This window comes from Pteropus vampyrus, unplaced genomic scaffold, assembly GCF_000151845.1.
Source record: "Pteropus vampyrus isolate Shadow unplaced genomic scaffold, Pvam_2.0 Scaffold83, whole genome shotgun sequence".
Taxonomy (NCBI): Eukaryota; Metazoa; Chordata; class Mammalia; order Chiroptera; family Pteropodidae; genus Pteropus; species Pteropus vampyrus.
In genome coordinates this window covers 7,081,246-7,098,266 of record NW_011888864.1, presented here as the reverse complement: position 1 = coordinate 7,098,266, position 17,021 = coordinate 7,081,246, and the positions used below count along the sequence as shown (strand labels likewise).

Below are 17,021 nucleotides of genomic sequence, written 5' to 3'. Positions count from 1 at the left end.
TAGGAATATCAGGATCTAAGACTACAAAGTGATCATGGAATGAGGTATGGAGAATGAAAACCAGCTTAGAAAATGACAAGATGGGACCAGTTCCTTAAAGAACAACCAAGAGGCTAAGAGATTTGTTCCTTCTCATATTTACAAATAAAATGGCTTTGTGAGATAGATTCACATACTATGAAATTCACCCATTTAAAGTGTACAATTCAGTGGCTTTAGTATGTCCGCAGGGTTGTGCAACCATCACAACAATCTAATTTTTGTCAAAGAGAAACTCAATGCCCTTTAGCAGTGACTCTCCATGCTGCCTGACTGCAGTCCTTGGCAACCACTAATCTGCTCTGTTTCTATGGATTTGCTTGCCATTTCATGTAAATGGAATCGTACTGTATGGGGTCTTTTGTGTCTGGCTTCTTTCACTTAGTATAATGTTTTTAAGGTGCATTCATGTTATAGCATATATCAGCCCTTCCTTTTTATGGCTGAATAAAATTCCATTGTACGAATATACCATAGTTCATCAGTAGATGGGCATTTGAATTGTTTCCACATTTTGTCTGTTGTGAGTAGTGATGCTATGAATATTCAACTAAAATTTTTTGGGTGGACATATATTTTCATTTTGAGGGGTATATACCTAAGAGTGAAATTGCTGGATGATATGGTAAATATGTTTAACATTTTGAGGAACAGTTTTTCACAGTGGCTACATTTCCACCAGCAGTTTATAAGGATTCAGATTTATCCACATACTCACCAACACTTATTATCTGTTTGTTTTAAAATTAGAGCCCAGTGAGTGTGATGTGGTATCTCATTGTAGTTTTGATTTGCATTAGGCGAATCATAGCCATCTCTAATGACTAATGATGTTAGGAAACTTTTCATACGCTTTTGGGCATTTGTGTATTTTCTTTGGAAAAATATCAATTCAAATACTTTGCCCCTTTAAAAAACTGGGTTATTTGTCCTTTTATTATTGACTTATAAGAATTCTTTATATATTCATCATGTCTCTTATCAGATATATAATTTTCAAATATTTTCTCTCATTCTGAGTTGTCTTTTTACTTTCCTGATGATAACATTTGTAGCACAAAAGTTTTCAATTTTGATGAAGCCCAAGCTGTTGTTGTTGTTATTATTATTTTGTTGCTTGTGCTTTTGGTTTCATATCTAAGAAACCATTGCCTAACCCAAGTTACGAAGGCTTACTCCTATTATTCTTCTATGAATTTTATTGTCGTCGTTATACTAGGTTTATGATCCACTGAGTTAATTTTTGTGTATGGTATCAGGTAGCGAAGGTCTAATTTCAGTCTTTTGTGTGTGGATTTCCAGTTGTTCCAGCATCATTTGTTAAAACCTTCACAACTTTTTAAATTGAGTTTTCTTTTTGAATCTACTTATGGCCAATTATGCCTCGCCCTCTCTTCCTCCTTAAAGTATCTTTATCAGTATGACAGTTATGAAAACCAAGATTGAAATAAACTAAACTTACAACCAGGCTCATGCATAGCTTTTTTCAAATCCTTAAACTGAGATTTCTTTTAGAAATGAATGATGCATACAATCACATTATCTACACTAATGATTTTTGTAAGACACTGGTGTTTTTTTTTACTTTTATTATCCTATTTATATTTCTTTTTTTGTATTACTTATGATGCACATATGAATTTGGTATAGTAGTTTATATATAATTTATGAAAGATATCATAGTCATTGTGGGTGCATGCTCAAAATATTTTTATTGAATGTGATAAAAGGTTTAAAGACCACTTCCCTAACTTTCCATATGTGGACAAAGAAACACATGTGAATGAGGATTGTGGCATTGTTTGGAAAAATGGGAATAACCTAAATTTCCTTGAGTAGAGAAATAGGTAAATAAAAATGTGGTATATCCATGCAATGTAATATTATACAGTGGTTTGAGTGCATGGATAAGGGATATATATATCAATATGGCAAAATATTAAAATAATATTTTATATTATTTATATTATTTCAGAATAACATTCACAGGATAATAACACATTATTTAAAAACATGCCAAAAACATATTTATAGATACATATGTATGTTGTAATATGTAACATTAAAAAAATGCGTGAAAAAGATCAATATTAAGTTCTCGATCAGTTTTTGACTGCAGTATTGCCACTTTATTTAAAAGGCTCTGTTTAGGGTAGTCTATTTAAATCTTGCAACTTACAGATACCACATAATTCAAAGGACACCATTTTGCTTAAAATTTTGTGTAATCATTCTTTAATTCAAGATTTCTCAGAAATCTTACTTCTTGAAATTCTTGAACTTGTTCTGTTTATCAATTAGTTTCTGACTAGTTGTTCAGAACTTCCCCTTTTTCTATGGGTTGTCTCCTGGATAGTACTGGAATAATAAAACCTTGGATCTATTAAGGATTTGATGTTTTAATGAAAAGAAAAAAGTTTCTGGTGTATCTTTTACCACGCGGGTAGGTTGGTGGGGTAGTGTTGCTGATTTCATGGGTCCTTCTTTCCCAAGATCTCAACAAAGACAATTAAAAAAAAAAAAAAAATAGTGTTAACAGCATCGGAAGAAATGATACCGCAACTCAAAGTGTCCAAAGTGTCCAAAGTTAGGAGACATTTCTGAAGTGTCCAAAGTGTCCAAAGTTAGGAGACATTTCAGTGGGTTCTGAGGCACGAAAGCACACTTTGAGGGACAAAGGAAATCCGAGAGGCACGTCCAGCTTTGCATTCAGAATCAAATACAAAGATCAGGAAAAGGCCCAGTGACCGTCATCAGCGTATTTCCTTCCACAGCTGATGGGGCAGCGGTGGTATGCGCACGTGTATGAGACAGAGGAACAATCCAGAACACACAAAAGAAGGTGTTATAGACTGAACTGTGTCCCCCTTCAAATTCACGTGATGGAATCCTAACCCTCGGCACTTCAGAATGACTGTATTGAGTAAAATAAGGTCATTAGGGTGGACTTAAATCCTTTTGGTATTGTCAGTTAAAAAAACATATTATAGCCATCCACGAAACTCACTGTGGTTTTAACTTATATTTCCTTAATGGCCAATGATGTTGAACATCTTTTCACGTGTTAATTTGCCATTTGTATATCTTTTTTTGGTAAAATGTCCATTAAAATCTTTTGCTCTGTTTTTTAACTGGGTTATTTTCTTATTGTTTGAGTTTTGGGTATGACAAATTCTTTGTCATGTATGTAATTTATAAATATTTTCTACTGGTATGTTGCTTACCCTTTCATTCTCTTAACAGCAAGATTTACAGAACGAATGCTTTTAGTTTGGATAAAATCTAATTTATCAAAATTTTCATATATGTAAAATTTTTTTATAACATATATAATTGAATTATATACACAATAGAATATTACTCAGCCATAAAAAAAAGAAGGAAATCCTGTCATTGTGACAGCATGGAGGGCATTATGCTAAGTTTATTTCACTTATGCTAAGTGAATAATAGCTCCCTTTTTTGGGAGCTATTATAAATATGCTTTTTCTAAATATGCTATTTCACTTAGCATAAGTGAAATAAACTTAGCATAGGGTATTGCTTATATGTGGAATAAAAAAAAATAGTTGAATAAACTCATAGAAAGAGAGTAGAATGGTGGTTGCCAGGGCCTGGGGGGTGGGAAATGGGATATTGATTAAAGGGTGCAAACTTACAGTTCTAAGACGCATAAGCTCTGAGGATTTAATGTACAACATGGTGACTGTAGTTAATAACACTGTATTATTGTATACTTGAAATTTGCTAAGAGATTAGATCTTAAGCATTCTTATCACACACACAAAAAAAGGTTACTGTGAGGTGATGAATGTATTAACTTGACTGTAGTAAGTACTTCACAATGTATACACATATCATCAAATCATCACATTGTATACTTTATTATATACAATTTTATTTATCAATTATAACTCAATAAAACTGGAAAATCATAAACAACAACAAAAACAATGCTATGATTTAATAAGAATTGCACTAAACTCGTAGATTGATTTGGGAAAAATTGACGTCTTTAGTATATTAAGTCTTCTAATCAACAAACTCAGCATATCTCTCCATTTATTTAGCCCTTCATTGACTTCTTTCATAAGCCTTTTTCAATTTCAACTCATGAATCCTGTATATTTTTTATTAGGCTTATAACTAGTATTTCATCTTTTTTGGGAGCTATTATAAATATGCTTTTTCTACATCAATTGATATGATGATATGAATTTTCTTCTTTAGCTTATTAAGATAATGGATTATACTGATTGATTTTTTTGAATATTGAACCAGCCTTACCTTCTTGGGATAAACCTCATAACCTTGTTACAGTTGGACTTTATTATGGGTATGCATTACTTCCAAAAGAAGCTGATGTAACTTAATTCTTAAAGAAATATACACACCTGACTCCATTTTCTCCTTTTTCTGGTTTCTGGGTAAGGCCATCCTTCACCTGAGAAAGAAAATATTTTCAAATCTAATCCATTAGAATATGTTTAGATTACCATTTCAGGCTTTGAGAAGGAGAATGATGTTGACATTTATTCTGGGAGCTAAGGGCATAATGATACATTTGCTGGGCTCCATTCCTCAGCGCTGCGTTTGTTCATTTGTTTTTTGTTTGTTTTGAAGTTAATGTGAGTCTCTACAATTTTTGATATTTGCTTTCCAGTGGTTCCACAGAATACCGCTTTCCAAGAATTTAGAACAAGCCATTCAACAGCTCTCTAATTAAACACATGACCCAGAATTCTTAATTCTATATTGCAGTGCTATAGAAGCTCACCTTACACAACACCCACAACGCCTTCATTTAGTTCAAGTACACCTTCAGAGCTTCTTTATATGCTGAATGGCTTATTTAGATACCCATATTTTGTCATTAAATATTTTATATGTGTTTTTATTGCTTTTACTTGATATATTCACTATTTTTTTTCAGAAACTGTTCTAATTTTCTAATTACTCAGTGCAAATATTTAAAATTAATATAATTAAAGATATATTTTAAACTTTATCTCAAGAACTCACTGAAAATGCATATACATGCTCACATGCATTTACTCTGTGTGACTTGTGTACACACACACACACACACACACACACACACACACACACACAAACCATGCTCAAAAAATTCTTCTTTAAAAAAATTTTAAGATTAACTCTTCCCATCCACCAATAGAACTTTTATTGGCGGTCAATTGACTTGTGTCCTTGAAGAAGAAATTGAGGATTACCAAATGTAATACTACATAGGAGTAAAACAAAGTCACACCACTAAAAGACTATGTCTTTAACATCACAAATAGGAAAGAGTCAGATGTAGGTGTCCAGCTACTTACCAGCTGGTAATGATTGGGGGCCCACACTAGAAGGGTGTAGCGTTGGCCCTTCTCAAAGGTATTATTTACTGTGGTGACTGGTGATCCAGCAGAAGAAACGTTTATCTTGTTCAGTTTGTCCGTATCCAAAGTTATAAAATTATTTGTCTACAATGGGGGAAGAGGAGTCATAGTGAATACCACAGAGGCTTGCTCTGCACTGTGTAACTGAACACTGTCATGACATATGATTTGATATTCCCAGTGCATATTCATACATATCTAAAAATGCCGTGGGAGGGCTGGCATTAGTTTGTCTCCATCCCCCACCACCCTTATAGACTCTGCCATAAAGTTGTTTAGTATTACCACAGGAATTATACCTTTCATTTAGCATTTTACTTTTATTTTGTTTTATAAAATAAATGTCATTGGACAAAGTACAGCATCAGGGGAAAAGCAACAGCCCTAGAAATAATCAATGCTGGGCTACCCCAACCATCAGGAGTTGAACTTTGTTTCTTAAAAATTATTAGTTTGATGGAATCTAAGGTGGTGGTTCTCAACCATGTCTAAACAGGAGCGAGACCAGTTCAATCAAAATCTGTGGGGTTGGGACGCATATCAGAATTTTCAAAGTTCTCCAGGTGAGTCCAATATGGACTCAAGGTTGAGACCCTCTAATCCAGACCAATGACTCTCCATATTAGGGTTTTCCAATCTCAGCACTACTGACATTTGGGGCCAGATAATTCTTGTTGTGGGGAGCTATATGTCAGCATTCCCGGCTTCTACAAAGGAGATGCCAGCATTCCCGGCTTCTACAAAGGAGATGCCAATAGCATACTCTCAGTTGTGACAATGAAAAATATCTCCAGAGATTGTCAAATGTCTTTTAATGGGGCAAAATTGGCCCTAGTAGAGAACCACTCACCCAGATCTTGCTATTTCAAGTGTGGTTCCATGTACTGGAAGCAGCAATATCATCTGAGAACTTGTTAAAAATGCAGCATTTCAGAACTTCTGATGAATAATCTGCATTTTAACAAGCTCTCCAGGTGATTCCTAGGCACATTAAAGTTTGAGATGCACTGGTCTAGAGTGAAAATAAAAGGAGATCAAGATACTAAGACATTTCATATCTGGGCTCTCTCGGTATTTATAGAAAGACCAAGATTGGCTTCTGCAAATCTTATTATAACTCAGGTCAGAAGAGGAAAAGAAAATTGCATCTCCTTCTACTTACTTGAGACAGTGGGTCAAGTGTCACCGTTTGTCCAGGAAAAAATATAGTCATGTTATTATTTCCTATATTCATTACTTTAATTTGGAATTCATTTCCTTTGGGGAAGACTGGAAGAGTTTTCTGAGCAAAATGAAAGATAATTGGCAGTGAGGTCTTCAGTCTGTATTGAAGATAATCTTAAGCATGGCATTAGTGTCACTTTCCTTCCAGCCACGGAAAGCCGTGCTAGCTGAGAGATGCTAAATACCTCCCACAAAGCCTTTTCCCTACAATGGAAAAGGGCTTCTGCCTTTTCCCTACAATGCTCCTTCTCAAATCCCAGTGTCACTGAAGCAATCTATTTCTATTTTAGCCCCACGATTCATTTTCCACAAAGTTAGCTAAGCTCAAGAGAAAGTGCGTACACCCATACTCACAACAGCCAAGGGGTAGGACCCAAGTGTCCATCAACAGATGAATGTATAAACAAAATGTGCTATATCCATTCAATAGAATATCATTCAGCCTTCAGTAAGAAGGAGACTCTGACACATCCTACAACATGGGTGAATCTTGAGGACATTATGCTAGATGAAATAGCCAATCACAAAAAGACAAATGGTGTATGATTCCACTTAATGTGGTATCTAGATGAGTCAAATGTACAGAGGCAGAAAGTACAATAAAAGTGGTTACCAGGGCTTGGGGGGAAGGAGAAATGGGGAGTTTTTGTTGAATGAATATAGGACTTCAGTTTGGGAAGATGAAAAAGTCTTCTGAAGACTGAATGCACAACAGTGTGAATATCCTTAACACTCCTGACCCATACACTTAGAAATGGTGAAGATGGTAGATTTTGTTATGTATATATTATCATAATTTAAAAACTTTAAAATAGAAATTAAAAAGAGAGAGAAGGAGGGAGGGAGTGATGGGGTGGTGGAGAGAGCCGTTTTACCTCTTTTCTTACATACTACATAACGCCCTATTTCTAGGACCTGACTTCAGACTAAGGGCATTAGAAGTGTAGTTTAGCCCCGTGGTGGGCCCAAAGACCTGTGAATTAGCTTAGGAATTAATCATTATTAGAAACATTAGAATACAAAAGGGAAGACTCATCAAAGACAATTTACACATTTTTTGAAGTACTTTGTGAGTGCTGAACTTCCTCTAGATCTTTTAGGAGTTCATATTGCAAAAGAACAAGTTCCATAAACTTTCCTCCTACTATAAAAACTGAATTATAAATGGAAGCTCCTTATGTAACTGCCATCTAGTTTTTCTCTGAATTAAAGGCAACCATTTGACCCTATTTTTGGCTGTGTCCTTTTCAATGATAAGACCCTGCAGTGCACACTGTCAGAAAGGGACTGTTTTGCCCCCGTGGTACACTGTCCATAGCTCCAGGACCTAGTTTATCAGCAAAGACCCTGGCCTCCCCTAATCATCTCAGTCTTGGAGAAAGAAGGCTTCTGAACACCCAACCTGAGTGATCTGGGAAGGCCACTGAAGAATCAGAGAGCAACTCACATCAATTTCCACCTGCACAATTGCAGCCACCATAAAAGCCATGGAAGCCAGGCACATTCCAACTGTCATCTTCTTCAAGGAGCTGATGGGACAAGCAAGAGAGTGACTCTCAACTAGCCTTATACAAACGAGCTAATGATGAGCCCTGAAGGAAGCATTCCTCTCTCACCGTCCCCCTAAACAAAACTAACTTCCCCCCAAACACATGAGACCGAAAGCATCTCTTCATCTCTTACTCACAACCAACTCTAGAAAGGATAAATGTAATACAGCTTCTCATTTGTATCTTTACATTTAATTTCTAGAAACTATAATTTGAGTGATATTTTGGATTAGAGTTAATATTTCTATCATCTACATTATAAGGAAGGAAGAAAATTATCTTTACCATTTTAGGTTCTTTCCGTTGATTTATCAAATCGACATGAGATAGATTAACAAGAGAAAGTAACCAAATATAATTACATATATTTGTATAGAAACCCTACATAAATAAGAGATTCAGGGACAGAAAGGGAAAATGGGGTATATATGGCATCCTGAAGCAAAGAATGAGGTAAAATGCCTTGGGGCTTCATTGGGGAGGAGGGCAATTCACAGGATGATAAGAGCCTGATGTTCAGTAATTTAGATGTTTGCCCTGCCCTATAGAGAGGCCATAAAGTTATTTCTGGTAATAATTTATTATGGGCAAGGCCTCAAATTTAAATCTTTAAGGGAGAGGGCCTTCAGCTCAAGGTCCCCAATTTAGATTCTTCTAGGTAGTTAAGGGAGGGGCAGAAATTTCTCATGAGCCCCAGGGCCTTGATTGTATTCAGCTCAAAATACTCTACATGCCCAAGTGGCACTTGTTAGGGAAGCCTGTTCTGAACAATCTTCAACATATGTAAAAGAGCCTTAATTAGAGGCTTTTTCAGGCTGCCATTAATAGTACTTTTTTAAGAGCAAGTTTTCAGAAACATCAGCACACAGACCTTGAATTCAAATATATTTCTTTAAAACTCCATCATAAAAGTGGTGTTGTGGGAGGGAAGACAGGCATTCTTTCCACAGAGGCCTGGTAGCTGAGGGAGTGCAGCCTATTTGCAAAGCCCTAGGACTAACGGACCCTCATCCCAACCCCAACCTGCCAGTCACCTACGTGAAATTGAAACCGCATTTTGCAATCAGAGGATACACCACAGCATCTACAATGGGGACCATGATAACGATCAGGATGGCGTTCACAGTCTGAGGAGGAAGTGGAGATGAACTGTTACTGTGGTCTCAAAGGAGAGTCTGATCTCTGAGAACAACTTAAATATTGTCCTTACCTGCATCTGATCTGGCTGAATTTCAATACTTCCCTAAAGACGGGGAGAAAAAAAGTCTCAGTGGTAAGTTCCTACACGTGATCCCACAGGGGGCTTGGGAATGTTATGAAAGGGAATAAGAAAAAGGGCAAAGGGATTAAAACAAAGCAATAGTGACCAGGGGAGGTAAAATATCTTGATGTCTCACACTTACAATTTTCCCATTCATAGTTGTTGCTTGTAGTGTCCACCTAGAGCCCTTAAAAAAACAAATACGTTTACTGCATCATTTGGGAATGTGGATTTTAAACATTTTACAAGTTAATGTTGACTTTTTTCCAAATCAGGAATGCAGTCTGAAATGTTACAGGCTTTAAAATTTATTTCAACATCAAGTTTGTCTCTCTTCTCCACTGTAATACTGGGTGAGAAGAAACAACTTGCATTTCTGCTCTACGAATTAATACAACATATGGTACTCAACTGTCACTAAGGAGCTACCAAGTACTACTCCTAGATAAAGCTATCCTTGGGCAGGACAAAAGTGCATTCCTCAGGCTTCTTGGGAAACGTGACATCACTGCAAGCTGGAAGCAGCTTCACACTCTGAGAATATTCTTATTTACTGGCATCATAGTTTCAAGAACATTATTGCCAAGAGCCATTTTGGATAGCCTAGGCTGTCCTAAAATGTGATTCCATGAAGAGGGCGAGGAATTTAAACTGAGGCAGCCTTGTTACATTCAACTTATTTTATAGGAAAAGATAACTTACGACTGTACAAATATATACGGTTATTTCCATGGAAGACTAAAGATGTAAATGTTTCAATATAATCTATCAAGTCCACTAGCTGGATATCATAGAAAGCCAGAAAATGTGGTACTGCTTGAATTCTTAATATTTGTTAGTCCCTGATTACCTTATATATATTCTCTATTTTTTATCCTCACAGCCTTGCTGTGGGTTATTATCATTTCAGAAGGGTTATGGGATTTGCCCCATTAAATAACTAAAATGTGATGAGTGTATATCTAGTGCCAGTCTGACTCTATTCAACATGCAAGATTGTCTCCCTGGTCCTTAAGATGCTGGTCTAAATTCCATACTTGCAAATTAGGAGATTAATGTGTACACTCAATTTTTTTCTAAGAGATGATTTACCCTTATAACAATCGTTCTTGCACAATAAAATCACGTTTGTAATTTTTTTAAAACTCCAGTTTCTAAAAGAAATAATATTTTATTACTTTGGTTACTGAGCATCATGCATTGAATTGTCCAACCCTATATTGAAAAACTCCTAGGCATGCATCTTACAGCTGTGGAAGAAAGAGCAGGGTGATCTGTGGATCCCAAAAAAGGCAATACGTCCTTTTACCATGAGATAGCAGTAGAAAAACTCTTTTCTTGTTTTGAACCACAAGAGTCTTGGACTCTTTGATCAAGTTTTTCCTACGGCTTTTTTACTTGACCTAATTTATACCTTTTACCTAATTTCTTCACTGTTTTGTAACAGAAATGTGGATCGAACCATCTAGGGTTGGTTTTTTAAAAAAAGAAACTCAACGTAATCTAACAATAATCAAATAAATAAATAAATAAATAAATAAATAAATAAATAAGAAGTTGGAAGAGAATATTTTTAGGAGCTAGGTAACTAACTATGGCATGGTACATAGTAGTGCTCCCCCAAATGTTTGCTAAATGAAGATGTACCAAAACATAGTTTCACATTACCTGCTGATCGAACAAGGCCCAGAACATTGGGAGTGGAATATACAGGAACATCACCCTGGTCACCATCTTTATTTGAACGATAAGCCGCTCCTGTAGTTGGAGTGAGAGAGGAACTGATCAGATGCAACTCCCGTCACTCACGGCCAGCAGCAGTGTTAGTTTCAGTGTAGACATATTCGCATTTAGAGAAGCTGAGTAGTGATTATGGATTCCAAAGAACCCTACCGTAGGTTTCATTAGGAAACCAAAACTTCCTAAGCTGTTTCAAATATGAGTGAACACATCTGTTTAGGAGGTAAATTACTTGAATTTAAATGTAAATTCCACCATCACCACTTAATGCTTCTATATTCGAACTAAAGTTATATGATCACAATTACATATACTGGTAGATTATATTGAATAAAAATCGATGGAAAAGTACAATTGTTTCAGATAAATTATATTCATTGTTTATTCAGTTCTTCTCAATATAAAAAAACATTCTCCCAGAGTCTTATTTAACATGCTGATAAAGGTTACGAAGATACAGATAATAACTTTGTCCATGAAGACTTAATAATATGAATTGCAACTGTGGATGTTCACTTTCTAGAAGGTCACTGGGGACACTGTGGTGATAGTGATCACTCACGTCATACTTCTCTTTGGCCCAGTCCAGCCAGTGCTCCCTTTTGGGAAATTCCGTACTCCGATGCTTAAATCTATTTTTGATGGCAAACTGAAAGAAGGAAGAAAAAGCAAATTTCAAAACAGAACCAATAACTTTATCAGGGAAACACATTTCAATTAAACTCCTTTTAATGGAAAACCCATGAGAAAAGCAAAATATAAAGTTGTATACAGTGGTATGATGGCAATGTTAAAAGTCATAACATAAATTTATTTCTAATCTCTTATTGACTACGAGTGTGTGAGTTGGGGTAAACAAAGTCACACTGTTACTACTTTGCTCTCCAGAACCTCCAGAGAGAGCATTCAGGAGAAATATAATTGATGCCACATTTGCAATTTACATTTTCTGGTAGCCATATTAAAAGCAAAAGGGAAACAGGTAAAATTCATTTTAAATAATTTTATTTAATTTAACAAACTGAAAATATGATCTTAATATGTAATCGATATTTTAAAAAATTAATTTTAAAATTTTTACATTCTTTTTTCATACCCAGTTTTTGAAATCCAGGGTATATTTCACACTTACAGCACATTCCAATTTAAATGGTAAATTTTTACCAGATATATTCGATCTGTGTTTACATTTCATAAAATTTATGTTTGAAAAACTAGATTTACATAACTAAGTTGTTCCAAACATACTTTAAAGTCTTCTAATAACTGAATTGAATATTGATGTTTAAAGAGAACCAACTTCATAAAAATACATGTATAAGAAATTATAGTTTATGGCCATGCCACCCTAAAGACGCCCGATCCCATCTGATCTCGGAAGATAAGCAGGGTCGGGCCTGGTTAGTACTTGGATGGAAGACCACCTAGGAAGACTGGGTGCTATAGGTGTAAAAAAAAAATAATAAAAAATAAAATTATATAATTTAAATGAAGTGAAAGCCAATTTAAAATTTGGTTCAAGGCCATAGGTGGCTAGTGGCTACCATATTAGATAGTGAAGGTCTATAATATAATAAAATTAGAGGCTTCTAAGACTCCTTGTCTTAGGACTTTAGGAAAAGCAACATACATTCGTAAGGTATGGCGATGGTAGGGCTGGCTGGGGACAGATGTGCTGAAAGGCGATAACTCAGAGCGATGGGCTGATTTTAGGATGCTGGGAAACACAATTCTCATGACTTTAAATAGCTTAAAGTTGTTCTTTTGAAGTTTGAACTGAGTTGTCAATTACTTGGTAAGGAAGGACTTGGAGAGATCATTGGTAAGATCCCCTCCTAGTTTGGAAAAAATCGTGGTGGGAATCAATCCAATGAATGTTAGAGGAAAGTACAGGAGGAAAAGGAACAGCTGCAAGGGAAGATAACTTTCTGGGTCCTGAGAAGACATGTTTATTTCACAAAGTAAAGTGCATATATATAATTTAATGCAATAAAGCCAGGCAAAGGGAGAGTAAGTGACCTAAAATTATCTTAAGATTGCCTTTACATCCAAAAGGTCATCTACACACATTATTTTTTTAATAAATAAGTGATACATTTCCCCCCAATTATAGAATGTATGTATTCATGAAGAAAATGGGGAGTGAGTAAAAGAATAGTTATTTGACTCCATTATTTAAAGATTCCTATATTTAACATTTATTTCCTGACTTAAAATGTGCCTTTATGTACATATTCCATGTAGATATATAGGGAAGAAACCACATTCTACATGTTGCTATCACCAAATAGTCTTTGAAAATAAGACATCTGATGGCCGCATAATATGGCATATAGGACTGTAAGTTAGGCATCGTTTTCCTATTTTCAGCAACTTGGTGGACTTAAATTTTTGTTGTTGTAAATATTACACTGATAATCTTCGAATGTGAATGTGTTCATTTTGTGTGTTCACTTTTTCAGCCTTGAATCCTAGAAGTAGGATTACTGACACTTTTGGTGCTTTAGACTCTTGATATACAGTACCAAACTACACCTCTTCATTTTTGTTTCGCTGCTCCCTGACAAACATCAGACATCGTTTGCCATCTTGAAAGGTAAAGAGTCACTTTGATTTGATTTTCTTTGTCCATTGATCTTATTTTATAAGTCGAAGAGCCATTTCCATCCCTCTCTATACTTTTTCCTTTTCCATTAAGCGAGCCTAATTAGAAACTTCGATTTATTAAAATAGTAAAGAACACTAATAAAATGCATAAAGGAAAGTCAACATTTCATTGAATTATAATTTGAAGGAGATAGAAGATTCTGGGGTGACTAAATGACATTGAGAGAGAGCTCCTGAAATACTCACAACAATACAATTGATGACTTTAGCTATGATGTTACCCTGGGGCTGGACCTTCTTGTACAATGTACTGCCAATGACAAACACAACTGGAGAGGGCAAAAGAAGATGTGTTAATGAAGCATCCTCAGAACTGACTGATCTAGAAGCGATCTAGAAGATATGCTTCTATTTGAGTTAGAACCCTGTTTCAGAAATATTAGGATTACTCACAGAATGGGTTTACCTATCTACCTCCCAATTTTCAAAGTGCTTTTGATTCTAACCATCATAGGAGCTTCTGAGTCATGTTATGTTTGTGTTCTCGCATACAAACAATGAAGCCTAATATATATCTGCTTCCCAGAACTTGGGACAGCATAAAGACAGTCTAGCTATTTAAGCACAAGATCTATGTAAAGGGAGAAAAAAGGAGTAAGTGCTTTCACATAACAGATTAAAGTATCACTCTATAAAGACAAAAACTAGCTTAGAGAGATTCAGGCTGAGGAGTGGGGAGGAATTTGGAAGAGGTGAGCATCAGGGAAAAAACAGATTAATGTATTGTTCTAAAGACAAAAATCAGCTTTAATTTTCCAGTTGCAATGACAAGAGAAAGTTCTTTTTTGAATCTTCGGGAAAAAATAGGAACAAACCTGTCGAAGCTTTTATTTAATCATATGTGACAGAATTTATTCTATGGTCATGGTAAGAAACACAGTTACAATTATTTGCATCTGCAGCTACAGTTTTACAAAAGCAAAAGTACTTTTACAATGAGGCAATTCTTCCATGAAGCTTTTTAGAAAAGACATATTGTGAAAATAACTTAGGGGAAAAAAGCATTTCTGGAAGATGCTCTGAAAATACAATCCTTAGATCAGGATTTCTGATTATCCAATACCAGAATGCAATAATTTTAAAACATCAATGAATTGTTTGAATTCTACTTTTTTTCCTCAATTAAGAGGGCCCAAGATTTTGACAGGTGCCAATTCTCAATCATCTTCAAGTGTGTGCCTGTATTATAGATGTTCTTTATAGTTGAAGAACTATAAAGAAAAGTTTACCTGTATTCTCACCCAGTGCCAATCTTCCTCAATTCAGACGTGGATGGTAAGGTGCCCAATAAATGAAGTCTACATTTTTTGGCCAACTAATATTTTAATCTTTAAGCTTCTGATTAACTGAAGCTTAATTCATGAATAAGATTGTTGCAGATAGAAACTTCTAGAGATGGTGTCGATGCATAGGATTGGGCCTGTTTGCAATTCCTTTGCAAGAAAAAGCATAGTCTTTGATGTAACAATGACTTGTACAGACCAAATGACAATTTACCTAATGCCAACTTAATACAGTGTCTAGCCTAAAACAATTTTTGAAATCCTCTCTAATCTTCGTTTAGAGAGAAGGCATATATGAGCCTTTTAGGGGAGTGTGGCAGAGTTAAACAATTATGAAAGAAAATGGACATATACAGAATGCTGAGCTCTTGTATAAGCCTAAGAAAAAGCTAAATTGCTATGTCATAAGCAAAAGAGGTTAAAAAGGTGCATACTTGATATTATTAAGAATTGAAAAACATCAGAGACAGTGACAGTGCTGACTGCTACCTCAGTTGAGCAAAGGAAGAGGCTATGGAGGCTTGAGATCATAATTGTTTTTTTCTTGTACTACTGTAATAGGTTGAATTATACCCTCTATTCCCTGCCCCAAATGAGTTTAAGTCCTTATCCCCAGTACCTAGGAATGTGACTTATTTGGAAATATAATCTTTGTAGATGATCAAGTTAAGATAAAGTCATTACAGTGGCCCTACTCCAATATGACTGGTGTCTTTAAAAGGGGGACGTTTGGATACAGATATGTACACAGAGAAAAGGCCAAAGGCAGATTGACATCATGCTGCCACCGGCTAGAGAGGAAGGAGAGAGGCCTGGAAGAGATTCTTTAAGTGCCTTAAGTGGGAGCATGGCCCTTCTGACGTGTTAACCTTGGACTTCCAGCCTCTAAACTGTGAGACAAATTTCTGATGGTTAAGCTGCTCAGTCTGTGGTATTTTGTTATGGGAGTTCTAAGAAATGAGGACTCCTACCACTTTCAAGCTAAACTAACCCATGTAGAAATCTCTTCACATTTCCTAGAAGTGTGAAGCCAAGTGCCAAGTGCCTAGAAGCCAGTGCCCAGAGCTAATGTGCAAACAAATGTATCTAATATACACATGTATTCATCCCAGAAGGAAGATATTCTAGTAGAAACATTTTGAGATGACATATTATGGAAATCTAGATGTTTATTGGAAGTATTGAAATAATAGTTGGGCCAGGTTGCCATGTCTTCAAGTTGTAGATGAGCACATGTTGATAAGAAAAGCTTTCAGCCATGGGTTCACCTAGTCTAGCCGAAATCTATCACCTTCATCTTAATCTGCCTAAATAGTATCAAACCTTTAAACGTCCAACTCGATTGACTCCTTTTCATGTAAGCCCTTTTTAGATCCTATTCCCTCTGAAACAATATGCCAACTGTACTTTCTTTGAATTCTCAGAGCATACGTAACATACATTTCTTCATACTACTTATTATTCCAATTTGTTACATAAACTTAAAAAAAATTGGTCACAAAAATTAATGTGAGGGCCTAACCTGATCATAGGATTGTATTAATTCAACCGATTTCTACTTACTCAGAGCTATAGCCATGAGAGCAGCAGGAACCCCAAATGCCAGTGGGTAACAAGCTTGTTTACTGTGAATTCCGCATTTTTGAACTGGGGAGATAGTACAAGATTAAAATTCATTATGGCATTGGTAATGCTCATATAGTTCCTATTTAAAAAAATCCCTAACTGGTCATTACATATTGTTTTCACTTAATATTTTAGACTTATTCATTTGACTTACTGATGTCATTGTCAGCTAAGCAAAGCAGTTATGTAGAAGAAAGGGCAAGAGATGGAGACAGGTTCTAATCTTAGCCCC

At 35.6% G+C, this 17,021-nt stretch overlaps 1 protein-coding gene and 1 pseudogene across 1 annotated transcript in view; one reads left to right on the top strand and one right to left on the bottom strand.

Annotated features, from left to right (window-relative positions):
- SLC15A1 (solute carrier family 15 member 1) overlaps window positions 1-17,021 on the bottom strand; it is an 80,696-nt gene that overhangs the window by 6,547 nt on the left and 57,128 nt on the right. The window contains exons 15-24 of the mRNA XM_023532429.1: window positions 14,067-14,149; window positions 11,776-11,862; window positions 11,142-11,231; window positions 9,616-9,660; window positions 9,423-9,455; window positions 9,251-9,339; window positions 8,110-8,191; window positions 6,601-6,720; window positions 5,376-5,522; window positions 4,434-4,483 (exon numbers count right to left, since the gene is read on the bottom strand). Coding sequence (XP_023388197.1) covers window positions 4,434-4,483; window positions 5,376-5,522; window positions 6,601-6,720; window positions 8,110-8,191; window positions 9,251-9,339; window positions 9,423-9,455; window positions 9,616-9,660; window positions 11,142-11,231; window positions 11,776-11,862; window positions 14,067-14,149 — 826 coding nt within the window. The remainder of the gene's footprint in view (window positions 1-4,433; window positions 4,484-5,375; window positions 5,523-6,600; window positions 6,721-8,109; window positions 8,192-9,250; window positions 9,340-9,422; window positions 9,456-9,615; window positions 9,661-11,141; window positions 11,232-11,775; window positions 11,863-14,066; window positions 14,150-17,021) is intronic.
- Window positions 12,544-12,662, top strand: LOC111741947 (annotated as a pseudogene).